The sequence below is a fragment of the Thermobia domestica genome, chromosome 2, assembly GCF_964235325.1.
Source record: "Thermobia domestica chromosome 2, izTheDome1.hap1.1, whole genome shotgun sequence".
NCBI classification, from domain to species: domain Eukaryota; kingdom Metazoa; phylum Arthropoda; class Insecta; order Zygentoma; family Lepismatidae; genus Thermobia; species Thermobia domestica.
The window spans coordinates 203,646,187-203,660,159 of record NC_137455.1 but is presented as its reverse complement, the minus strand read 5'-3'; the positions used below and the strand labels follow the sequence as shown (position 1 = coordinate 203,660,159).

Here is a 13,973-nt window from a genome sequence, read left to right as displayed (position 1 = left end):
AAGAGAAAAAAAAAACATTAAATGTAAGTGTATTTCATTGATGTTCTAGTTAATAAAACGTAAGATGGCAGTAATTTACTATTTAAATGCTCCCATCTTCAAAAAGTTACATTATTGGCTAGAAAAAAGAAAAAAATCACCGTGGGTCCATTGGACCCGATTAATATTAAAAGGTCGAATTTTGTCTGTAGTTCCAGGGTTAAGAATTTATAAAAATTGTAGGAAGCATTCATCAAAACTGTTATTCTAACTACAGTGAGTAGAATACCATATGTAATTATGAAAAAGGCATCCCTACATTATAAACTTCAACTCTAAAGTGGGGAATTTCTTAAATTCTGACACTAAATTTAGGGAGTAATTTTCACCCATTGGGGTTCAATTAAGGCTCTTCATGCTAAGAGACAAAATTAAAGAAGAGAAAGTTTAGAAAATGGCCACCATTCGCAAATGGGCCAGGATTAAAATTTCAAAGAAATTGGTTTTGTGATGCCCATGTATATGGTGATTATATATATATATATATATATATATATATATATATATATATATATATATAATCACCATATATATACAGGGTGGTAGGTAGCTCCACCGACAAACTTTGGGAGCTGATTCCTTATATGAAATGAAAGAAAAAAGTTCTAATAAACATGGGACGAAAACCGTCTCCTTTCCGAGTTATGAGCCGCCGAAAATTCACGTTTCGAAACGCTCTGCCTTAGAAACTACAGGACCGATCCCAAGCGGTTTAAGGAATTACAAAGGAACTAGTATGCGCTCTATCTAAATATCCATGTTCTACCGTGGTCCGTTATCGGCGAAACGAACTGTAAAAAGGAAGTTGAGGAGTTGAGGAAGTTGAGAAGGGATAGGGATACTCCTCTAAGTACTAATGGCGCGTTCGTTTCGCCGATAACGGAGATGATAAAACATGGATATTTAGATAGATCGCATACTAGTTCCTGTGTAATTCCTTAAACCGCTTGGGATAGGTCCTATAGTTTCTAAGGCAGGGCGTTTCGAAACCTGATTTTTCGAATTTTCGGCGGTTCATAACTCTGAAAGGAGAAGTTTTTCGACCTATGTTTATCAGAACTTTTTTCTTTCATTTCATATAAGGAATCACCTCCCAAAGTTTGTCGGTGGAGTTACCTACCCACCCTGTATATATATACTATGTGATCAAAAGTATCCGGACACCTGGCTGAAAATGACAAAGGTTCGGGGCGCCCTCCATCGGTACTGCTGGAATTCAATACGGTGTTGGCCCACCCTTAGCCTTGATGACAGCTTCCACTCTCGCAGGCATACTTTTGAATCAGGTGCTGGAAGGTTTTTTGGGGAATGGCACCCCATTCATCACGGAGTGCTGAACTGAGGAGAGGTATCGATGTAGGTGGGTGAGGCCTGGCACAAAGTCGGCGTTCCAAAACATCCCAAAGGTGTTCTATAGGATTCAAATTAGGACTGTACAAGCCAGTCCATTACAGGGATGTCATCGTCCTGTAACCACTCCGCCACAGACCGTGCAGTATGAACAAGTGCTCGATCGTGTTGAAAGATGCAATCGCCATCCCCGAATTGCTCTTCAACAGTGGAAAGCAAGTAGATGCTTAAAACATCAATGTAGGCCTGCGCTGTGAGAGTGCCACGCAAAACAACAAGAGGTGCAATCCCCCTTCAAGAAAAACACAACCACATCATAATACCACCACCTCCAAATTTTACTGTTGGCACTGGACCCGCTCTCAGATGACGTTCACCGACCAATCGCCATACCCACACCCTACCATCGGATCGCCACATTGTGTACCGTGATTCGTCACTCCACACAACGTTTTCCCACTGTTCAATTGTCCAATGTTTACGCTCCTTACACCAAGCGAGGCGTCGTTTGGTATTTATCTGCGTGATGTGTGGCTTATGAGCAGCCGCTCGACCATGATATCAAAGTTTTCTCACCTCACGCCTAACTGTCATAGTACTTGGAGTGGATCCTGATTGTTTGGAATTCCTGTGTGAAGGTCTGGATAGATGTCTGTCTATTACACTTTACGACTCTCCAACTGTCGGCGGTCTCTGTCAGTCAACAGACCAGGTCGGCCTGTACGCTTTTGTGCTGTACATGTCCCTTCATGTTTCCACTTCACTATCACATCAGACACAGTGGACCTAGGGATGTTTAGGAGTGTGGAAATCTCGCGTACAGACTTCTGACACAATTGACACCCAATCACCAGACCCGTTCGAAGTCCGTCAGTACCGCGGAGCGCCCCATTCCGCTTACTCGCGATGTCTAATGACTACTGAGGTCGCTGATAATGGGCACCTGGCATCAGGTGACAGCACAATACACCTAATATGAAAAACGTATGTTTTGGGGGGTGTCCGGATACTTTTGATCACAAGCAACCCTCATTAAATTACTTCATATGGATTGACCCGAAAGTAAGTCTTTTCACACTAAAATGATTACAATCTAAATTATAATATCCATTCGACATTTGGTGAGCTTTAGATGTTGTGAATTTCACTGTAATCTCTTTTCGCGCCAAACTATTTTTTTCTCGGAATAAGATGTCTAAGATAGGCAGAATACATTGCTCGTATAGGTAATACGTGCAGGGGTGCATAAAAATCCTAATCGAGACGCTTAACAGTAAGAAAAGCCTAAGTAAACCAAGTCTTGAGTGTAGGAACTAGACTTCAGGAGTGTGTAAATGCTGAAGGCCGGCACTTTGAGAACCTCAGAGATTGTAGTTAATTGTAATTCCTATATCATATCATCCTGATTGTGGCCTTATAAAATTATTGCTTTTTCATACTCAAGGACTCCTTATATAATACACAACTACTAATAAAAAAAACAAGAACTTTTATAACTGTATACCTACTTTTGCACCCCTTGTATATAAACAGAATCAATTACACAACAGCTATCTGTAAAGCGGTTACTTTATACGATTACGCATTCGTTAAGAAATACTGAATGTGGAACATTACTTATTTCCCAAGCGAATTTTCTACATCGATTATCAGGTTCCCCTCTCACTTTCTTCCCTTTTCACCATGAACAAACACTGCTCTTATAGTTAAATTCACATTTTGTGGAAGCATACTCTATGAACAGATGAAATTTAATATCTATCTTTGAGCAAAATCTGACAAACAATAGTTCGTGTTTATATACGGTATTTATGTACCCCTTATTTTGTTTTTCAGAGTCTAATATTCCTCTTTGTCTCAATCTGCTCAGGGCAACCTGCCCTCTAAACTACAGCGGACAGTGTTAAATATATGATTAATGATGATTGCTGGATCGACAACGAAGTATCAGGAAACGTTAGTACATGCACAAAATTAATGAACATAATACTTAGTACCAAACCTTGGCAAAGCTTGAGATAGAACTTTTGTTCTTAGACATCAGAACTTAGCTCACTAAGCCAACGTATGTTTTTACTGGCTCTATATAACAACGGTGAGCATATACAGAATGATATTTAAACAAGATTTGATGCTGCTGGTATATCTGTCAAAAGTTTTCTTTTCTAAGCAGATACCAGTGGAAATTATAGTAAAGCACAAAGTTTTAGTAAATTAAATGTTTAAATAAATCGAAAATGTATCAGGCATAATATAATTCAAAACAATTTTTAAAATATAAATATCGTATCATATTTCAGAGGACCAAAACCATTAAAAAAAATAACGAAGGTTAGTTGAAACATGCATGCATAAACTTATCTCTAAAACTAACTAGAAGCAAAGCTCAAATTGCTTTTAAAAAATAAATAATAAAAAAGCAGGTACTTAGTATCATGATGTACGAGTACTTACAAATTCTTTTAATTTAAACTAAACAGGTTACACCTATTATTACTTATTTATATAAAAATATTCTATTCAGTGAAAGTTGTTATTTGAAATTGTTTGCCGACCTTTAAGATAATTAAAAAGATTGTATTACAAATTGCATTTTGTTCAAGCTCAAAGCATTACCAACTCCATTTATGATACAAAGATATTACACCTAATGAAAATCAATGCACATTTAAAGAGTAGAAAATAATTATTTAACACAATACGCTGGAAGCGACAGATTGCTCATAGAAAGTGTAGATGCGGTCATATTTACATATCGTATATATTTCACTCTCCTCGGCATATTTTCGTAGCCTATGAAAAGCAGTTTAAATTTGAATATGAAGAAGCCACTAACCACTTCTCACATACTGTCTCACCATAATACACACGCTTTGTCTTAAGCATTCCTTAAGTACGCGATCGAGATATTTTAAAATCATTTCTTGTTGAACTGTAGTTTGGTAGACATTATCATTTTTCATAATTGACGAAAATAATATTATTCTTAGCGACTCAAATATGTACAGGTCTCTGGAATCCCTCATAGAAAATCGCCTGTAATGTGGGAAATTAGATTTCGATTTTCGATGGAAGATTATGCAATTTACTTAGATTTCATATAAGACATAGTCTCGGTGCCAAAAAGGAATGTTAATTCTCAAAATAATGAATAAAAGTTCTAGGAATTGACAATACGGTACAACGTTGACATAGAACTTCGACATCGACTGATACTCGTACTTTTGATTTTCAATACTGAGTAACTATACTTATGTCAATAATTGAAAGAATGATTATTTTGTGAAGCAAGTTCTAGTCATGACCTCCGATACAGGCATAACATGTAATTTGTCCATTTTGTAACTCAGAGTGGTTACTATCTCCAGTTGTTTGTGGAAGCTAAATCTCTCATATTTCTATGCTGTATTTGTAGCAAATTTAATTGGAGTGTTAAAGGCATAGTCCGATGTTTGAGTTTGTAGATTTGTTCTTTAGATACCGCTTTGAATTATGAATTTAAAATCCCTTCAGTTCATGAACAAAACCTTTATAACCCAGAAATGTAGGATCCCTTATATTAGCATATTCCTGTTTCCAATCAGCATCCAATTGTCATTTATAGGACTACCATTCAAATATGATAACTTCAGTTGCAAGGAATTCACTTGTTTATTATGTACTTTTAAGAATATTGCGTCGAGTTGCAATAACAAGCAAACTTATTAATTATTCCATAATTTTGCTTTTGATTGTGGTTTAAAATGTACTTCTGTTCAATTTTTCTGGGTACAAAAAACTGTAAAAGTTACTAAAATCTTATGAAACTGAACTATAAGAACTATTATGCTTTCAATTTCTCTAATAGTACAGGCAGAATTGAAATCTTATTTCTAGCAGAGTAGATCTACAATAAAAACAAAAACAAATTCTATGTAAGCAAAGGGAGGGTAGAAGACGACATCAGACGGAGGACTCATACATTCAAATAAGGTGATGAATCAGTTTTCACTTATTCATCAGAAAAAGAATAAATAAATAAATTAATTAAATGAAATCTTTGAGTTTTACGTCCCACGGTTATGCCGGTTAGGCTAAAGGAGACGGTGATAATGAGTAATGAATGAAATGGTGGAATGAAGAAAGTGGGAGGAAACGGGAGAACCCCGAGAAAATCCACGCACACGGTGTTTGTCCACCACAAAGTTCACTTGGCGGGGGCTGGGATCGAACCCGAGACCCAAAGCACCAGAGGTAAACGCTCTACCACTGAGCCACCGCGGCCCCTAAGAAAAATAAATAAATAAATTAATTAATTAATTAATTAATTAAAAATATTGTGATTCTGTAATTACCTCTAATATGCTTATCAGTCTTTTCCCAATTGGTGGTCCGGAAACCCTTGAGGGTCTGTATATTTTGGTGGCATTATTTTCATCTTATAATTCATAAAAGGATATAAATACATTGTAAAAATGGATAAATTAAATTTTATAGAAGAATATTTAATTTTGTAGATGATGGTACTTGAAAGAAAAGATATAATCATCTTGATTTGCCACAATGATATAATTTACTATTATCCTTTTCTTTACATCATGCCAATGCTATATACCCCAAGTGAAATACACTTACCGATTCAGGCGCCTTGATGAAAACCTTTGTCTTGCCTAATTGGTACTGGTCGGAATCCATGTTAACGGCTTTCATTATATGATGAATTCCTTGTCGTGGATCTCCACGCCAAACAGGCCAAGTTTCTTTCGTGAGAATTGCATACCTATTAACGAAACACAAAAAACTTATGATTTTCTGAATCGATTTTAAATATCAATTAGCAAATAAGTTACTGTTTCCAAAACGTTAATGTATTTGGTCTAGGAATTAATTCGTGCGGGTGGACAAGAGATGGCGCAACGAACGGAGCGTCCCACAGTTCCGTGTATCCACACATGTGTTGCAAACCCCTGTCATCGCGTATCGTTCGTAGTACAGGGCAGTGGATTAAAGCGTCAACAACACCAGTTTGTAGTTAAGTGGACATGGCGCAATTTGTGCCTGATAAAGTGTTTTTGCGGGGTGTCCTGCTGCATTACTTTAACATGCAGAAAAGTGCGACTGAAAGTCATCGTATTTTGGTGGAAGTGTATGGTGACCATGCTCTAGCTGAGCGAACGTGTCAGAAGTGGTTTGCACGGTTTAGAAGTGGTGATTTCGGCTTGGCAGACCAAGAGCGAGCTGGACAGCCAAAAAAATTTCAAGACGAAGAATTGACAGCATTGCTCGAGCAGGATTCGTGTCAAACGCAGGAACAACTTGCAGCAGCATTAGGCGTTGATCAAACAACAGTCTCCAAACGCTTGAAAGCCATGGGAATGATTCAAAAGATGTCACATTGGGTTCCACATGAATTGAAAGACAGAGACGTTGAAAGACGAAAAACCATTTGCGAATTGCTGCTTCAACGACAGAGCAGAAAGGGGTTTCTGCATCGAATTATTACGGGTGATGAGAAGTGGATCCATTACGAGAACCCTAAACGAAAAAAGGCCTGGGTGAAACCAGGTGAACCAGGTCCATCACAACCAAAACGAGATATTCACTGTGCAAAGGTTATGCTGTGCATATGGTGGGATATGAAAGGTGTGGTGTACTATGAGCTGCTGCAACCGGGTGAAACTATGAATGGAGAACGTTATCGACGACAATTAATGCGTTTGAAGCAAGCTCTGGCCAGAACACGACCAGAATGGGAGAACAGATATGATAAACTTATTGTTCAACATGATAACGCTCGCCCGCATGTCGCAAAACCGGTCAAAACCTATTTAGAAAATGTCGGATGGGAAGTTTTACCCCACCAGCCGTATTCACCAGACGTTGCTCCTTCGGACTACTACTTGTTCGATTGCATGAACAACGATTTGATTGGACAGCGGTTTACTTCTTCAGAAGATATCGAAACATGGGTCTCTGACTGGATCGCTTCCAAGGATGAGGACTTCTTTCGCCACGGAATCCGTACATTGCCTGACAGATGGGCGAAAGTGGTGGCTAGCGATGGACAATATTTTTCTTAAGGTATTTATGTATTTTGTGTTTGTACTACAGCTTTAATGTGTGCGTACCAACCGCACGAATTAATTCCTAGACCAAATAGAATATACTGAAAGTAATCATTAATTTGAAAAGTTAGCTACATTCGCCAAACTGAACCCTCCTCAACTACTTCAAACAAAGACAAATGATTTTCTATGAACACCTTAGCATCTCCAAGACATAGAAGGGAATATTTCAAAAATTTCACTCAATTTTAGACACTAGTTCTTTTGAAGCAAACTGTTCAAATCATTGCATAACGGGATATTGAGAAGCTTTTGGCTTTACCAAGAAGAATAGTTAGAGAGATGAAATTACATAGTTATTCAATATATTTCTCTTAAGACTAATGCATTTGATACAGCGATGTTGCAGCTTTTCTTACACCCATGAAAATAAAATCCCTTTGATTGGGGTTGAAACTAGGCCTCCGCAGCACGTTGGACATCAAGAATGTCTTCAAATGATGTTCCTTGAGGAGTTTCTCCACGTTTGTAAATAAACGATAATCAAAGAGACCCAGGTCATACCAATAGGGAACAAGAGGGAACGAATTGGAATCCCAGCATGTTTAACGTGGCAGTCAACGTTAGAAGTGTGAGCTAGGAACTATCGTACCGAATCAAAATTCTTTTGGAAAGCTTCCTGTAGCATTTTATCTTAATTCCCTCGTGCAGCCAGTCAATAGGTTAGCATAACAGTTACCGGTAATACTAGAACTCCGAGGTAGCAGCTCACTTTCAGAATACAGTCTTTGTCCTTGAAAATTGAAGCTACGACCTTCGCTGATTTCTGGATGCGTAACTTATTTGATCAAGGAGTCCCGGAGTCGTGCCAATTCATTGACTCATCCTTGGTTTTAGAATCATAGATATGGAGCCAGATTTCATCCTTAGTCACTAATCGGGTCAAAATTGTCTTGGATGTTTCAACTCATTCCTTGTTCTGATCACTATTCAGGTACTTCGATATTCTTTGGGCTGAAAGCTTTCGCCCAATATCCAATATACTGATTCACAGTAAACCCGACACGGTCTCGTGAAATGTTCAGTTTTTTTATCATTATTATTTATTTTATTTTTATTTATTTATTTATTTATTTATTTATTCACATTCGCCTCTTCTTACGGAAGAATTCAAGGACATTGCGTCGCTTATCTTCAACGGTGAAATGGCTAGTTTTGAAAAGAGTTATTCATGTTTTGATAGTGATGTAAGGAGGACACTGCTTTCTTAATGTTTGTGACATCTCAGTGTAAATGTCCTTTGCAGACCTCCTCTGCAGAAACAAAAACTTCATGACGGTCCGAAACTCCAAGGTTGTAAAACTTGCTTGAGTCTCCATCATAATTGTTACGTTAATCGCATGAAACCTATATCTGCGTAATTACATACGAAGATAGTAAGCTTTCATATGAACTTACAGTCAATATTTTAAGTAGACGGCAGAGGGAAAAAGGAACTTTTCAGCTTTTCCTCGTATTTTGTAACAGCAATAAATACGCGTCTTTCTAAACATATATCCTTTAGAAAATTCTCAGTTCCAGTTATTATTATTATTATTATTATTATTATTATTATTATTATTATTATTATTATTATTATTATTATTATTATTATAATTAATATTAATATTATTATGAGAGTGGGTCAAAATTTATCTACACTTTCGACATAATACCCCTCAAGGTTATCATATTGTCTGCTGTGCATGTGTGCTTATAGTTAGTACAACTGCAGTCACGTGTGTGAAATTTGATCCCGATGAGCGTAAACTTGTCTGCTCCGCTAGCAGTTAGAACCAAGGAGGAACAACTAGGAATAATACGATTTCTCTAGTCGAAGAACGTGAAAGGAGCTAAAATGCATCGTAGATTTTTTATCACAATACGAAGCAGGTACTTTATTACTTCTTTTTTTCGTGAATTGATAAGTTTGAAAGTGACTGGGTGAATGTAACGCACGAAAAGGGAGAAGAACGCCCGTCAATAACCACAACGAACGACAAGCTTCACAAAGCTCAAGGATGGTTTCGGCGAATTGACAAATTACCATCTATAGGCAGTGTCTCGTTTGAACATCAGTCATGGCTCTGCCCACAGGATTAGACGTGCAGGAAGCGGTGCAAAAGTGACTTCGCGATCAACCGAAAACCTTCCTGGAAGGAATAAGCAAGCTTGCGAACCGCTGGACCAAATGTATTGACGAAGGAGCTGACTGTAGAAAAACACGCAGAACCTAACTTTAGGTACATAAATTGTAAAACGAAAAAGTGTAAATAACTTTTGAATCACCTTTGTTACTTCATTTATATTAACGCACTACTAAACTTATCAAAAACTAACCCATTACTAAACTGAATTATCTAAAACCGATATAATGAATATTTAGAAACTCGTGATGGGAATATTAATGTTTTACAACTATGTATATAATGAAGTAGGTGTAACTGAATAGCTTAGAAACATCCTCCTCCTACGATATATGTTTATTACAGACCCCACGCAAGGGTAACCAGGGTTCACTCTTGCGAATTTGTGTTCCGAAGGTGACTGTTCGAGTATACATTCACTGTACCTCCGCATTAATCATAAACAGAGATTTTTTTCTTATACCTGAACAGAAATTTGCTGAATACTCGTCGATATGCATAGCCCGCTCTTCTGACCCGAATGTTTTCTTTCAGTCCCAGATATTCCACTTGATGTTTCACTCGAAGTTCTTCCCAGTCCCTTGGTTTCTTCGTTTCATTAGGTTTAATGCATCTGCAATAAAAAGTGAAATTATTCGTCGTTACGAAGCCTCAGTTTATGAGCATAAAATAAAACAATTCATAAGAACTAGTAGCAATGCCACTTCTTAGTAAGCATCATATAAAATTAACGAGAGGTTTGAAAGACAAGAAAGCCTTTGGTTCTAGCTTCAGAGACTAGTTCAAGTAAGTTCAAATTAACTAACCCAGGGTAAATTAAGTTGTGCTTTTCGTCACCAAAATCCCTTCTAAATTACTATCCCAGGGGCCAATTTAAACCTTTCTCACGCACAATAATTAAAGACATTCAATTTCATACAAAGCTTTAAATAATAAATAAATAAATAAATAAGAATTGTATACACTTCATTTTAATTTTCACATACTTGGCGCCTTCTGTTATTGGTTAGCACCCTGTCTTGGAAAGGGCCCAGTAGTCTGTGTTAAATAAATCCGAAAATACATAAACATACAACATCCGTTAGAATTTTATTGTATTGATTAGTATAGATATAGATTAGAATGCACTGAGCAGAAAGAGACAGTGCATTCTCCAGTCATTGTGAAACATATCGCAGTAGAAACAGAAAGCATAATAATTTTAATCTAAAGATAAGTAATGTATGTCTCTCACTTGGACGGTTAGATGACATTCCTGCGAATGCATTTCTAGAAAAATTCGAAAATAAATTTGAATTGATGGAAATAGGCAAAAACAGATATCTAAAGACTTCTTACACCCTAGCAATGAAAAGTACATTGTGTACTTACGAAGATTTTAAATGTGCTCTTCTAAGAAACTTCGAAAATTATTTCGTTTTGTCAAATAAGGATACTCAAATTAAAAACTGCAAATATATCGTAGGTAGAACGAAAGTATTACAGATAGTACAGCAGAAACGGATATAGAATCTACAATGATATATTCTGGAAAATATAAAGTTTAAAAATCATAGAAACTCATTCATCTTTCATCTATTGTTGCTAGTGACAATGTATTATTAAATGAGTTATAGCATAAGAAACACACATTCAAGATTTTGAATCTGTGTGTAAGATACAACAGAGTATTCTTGTTTGGATTTGATTTGACTTTACTTTTAATTTAACGCCTCTTTCTGTAGCGAGGCTATATGAGATGTGGACCTAACCACATGAGCTCCCGCCGGGAATCGAACCGGGTGTCCCACATCAAAGGCGTATAAGCTAACCGCTTAGCCACGAGGGATCTCTATCTTCGATTGAAATGAAGATCTATGGACATCCATACTTTTCTGTGTTAAGAACAGGTGTAAGACACAATAGAATATTATATTGTGTGTGTATACATAACAGAACACAAATTTAACGAAAAAAAACACTGGTAATATAAAACAGTTACACTTCTTTTCTACTTGCATTCAAGTGACTAGAATATATAATTATATAAACTGGTACAAACTAGTGCTGTTAAAATTTTTTTTCGAATAAAATCATTGTTCTTCTATTATTCGAATATCCGATTATTCGTTTTCAATATTCGAATAATTATCCATTATCCGAATTATTGTTCAAATACTTATTCCTTATCCAAATAACTGATCGAATAATGAATATTGTTCAAATGCAACTCTATCCATCACGACTCTGGAACTCACTAAAGGAATAATAAACACTTCTGACCAGAGCAAATACACTTATTTATTAAAAACTAAACTACAGTGTAACGGTTTCAACAATTTAACGTTGTTTTTATCAGACACTAACTGAAAAAACAGTTAAGTTTTTTCAGTTAGTGTCTGATGAAGACAACGTTAAGTTTTTGAAACCGTTATACTGTAGTTTAGTTTTTAATAAATATTTACTCTGGTTAAAAGTGTTTTTTACTGTTCAAATATTTATAAATTTATTATCCGAACATTTGAATAATAAATTATTAGAATTTTAACAGCACTAGTACAAACTGTATTTTATTTCTGAATTTCTCTTTAGAAATAAGTTACCACAACATTAGTTAATTATAAGAGCATTATAAAATAAAATACAACTGTCGAATACATACTGATAAAAGTTTGTAACTAAATTTTTTAGGCTGATTTCTGCACTATATTTCTAACACCTGAATTTCAGGTTATATTATACGCACCGTACATAATGTGGAGTACATTTCATCAATTCTTCTACAAGAACGTTTGCTTGAGTCTTAATTTTATTTCCTGCTGTTGTTGGCCTTTTTGCGCCTGTGTTAACTTGTTCGGGAAACAAACTTCGCACGAAAGAACTGGAAAAATACAAATATTCATTTATCATCACTATAATCCTATTTAATACATGCACTTTTCGTAAATATAATTTCTCTGTTCCTTTCGTTTAAATATTTTTTTCTATGCATGTTAGAAAAGTACATACTGCACAAATAAAAAATAAAAAATACCTATAAAAGATTCACAAGATCACTGTGAACTAAAACAAGAACACTTATATTTAACTTCACGCACTGTACAATTATCTGCCTGTTTTACATTTTCAGTGACAATATTAAAATAAATCTCATGAATTACATATTCCAGCAGCTCCATCTTAAATACAATTAATTTTGGTTACAAGAACCTTTCCAGCAAATTTCTTTTCTTTCCATATTTAACAATGAATTTATACGAGACATTCATGTATAGGTTAATCTGAGTCCATACTATACGTATTTCCAACAACGGTAAAGATTAATCTTATTGAAAAAAAAATCTTTAAAAAAATAACTTCATATCTTAAATTCAAATAATTAAAACAAATAATCCGATTTATATTAAATAATATATAGAGATTAACAAGTATTTTATAAAAATTTATTTAAAAATGCATCAAATTTCTATAAATTGATACTTATGAAAATACACGAAAAATATTAAAATGATCTCTTCGAAATTCATCTTACGCAAAACAAGTGAATATTTGGTTGTTACGAATGAAATGTCTCCTTAGATGTCTGGTAGGAAACTCACCACAGCAACATAACACAGGGATGGACTAAGGTCTAACATCTACAAACATTACAAACTATGTACAAGTACAGCGAATTGGCAACGATACTCAGACAGTCAAGAGTCATGTTTAACAATTGGATAAAATGTACCATGGAGAGCACAATTGAGACTAGTTTTTCTTTACCAATTCAAATTGGGACATTCTACCCAGCGACATTAACAGTGCATCTGAGACATTTTAGAGTGATTCATCATGTAACATTTTAATTTAATTTAATTTAATTTAATTTATTGACACATAAAACAACAGGTACAGGCCTAATTATAGTGTTACATAGTATATACATTATACAGATTACATGGATTAATAGGACTATTGGTAATAATCACATTCGGCTTACAGAATTAATAGACTTCTTAAAATTATTTATGTTCACTGCCAGTACGTCAAGGTTGAAATTTTCTTTAACTTGTTGTAGGTTGCACTAACTCTCCATATAGGAGATCTGCTTAAGACGTTTATTTTCGCTGTCGCACAAAAAATTGTCTTTTTCGAATCAGTGCGCAATATAGTGGATGGTACTTGGATATATATTTGTTCATTATCAGGACAGTCTATTTTGTCATGAAAGAGTTTGTGTAAAAATAATAAATCAATATTTCTTCTCCTGAGTTCTAAAGTTTAAAATTTAAAATTTTCAACTAGGTTAATGTAGCTTTCAAATTTCGGGTAGAATTTTGTTTCCTTAAGTGTAAGAAGCTTCAAAAATTTATTTCGAGTACGCTCAATAAAA

General features: G+C 35.4%; 1 protein-coding gene across 1 annotated transcript in view; it reads right to left on the bottom strand.

Moving 5' to 3' along the window:
• The window catches only part of LOC145678365 (unconventional myosin-Ie-like), a 327,951-nt gene that overhangs the window by 45,272 nt on the left and 268,706 nt on the right, over window positions 1–13,973 (bottom strand). Inside the window, exons 13-15 of the mRNA XM_081748425.1 lie at window positions 12,345–12,479; window positions 10,083–10,232; window positions 6,004–6,148 (exon numbers count right to left, since the gene is read on the bottom strand). Coding sequence (XP_081604551.1) covers window positions 6,004–6,148; window positions 10,083–10,232; window positions 12,345–12,479 — 430 coding nt within the window. The remainder of the gene's footprint in view (window positions 1–6,003; window positions 6,149–10,082; window positions 10,233–12,344; window positions 12,480–13,973) is intronic.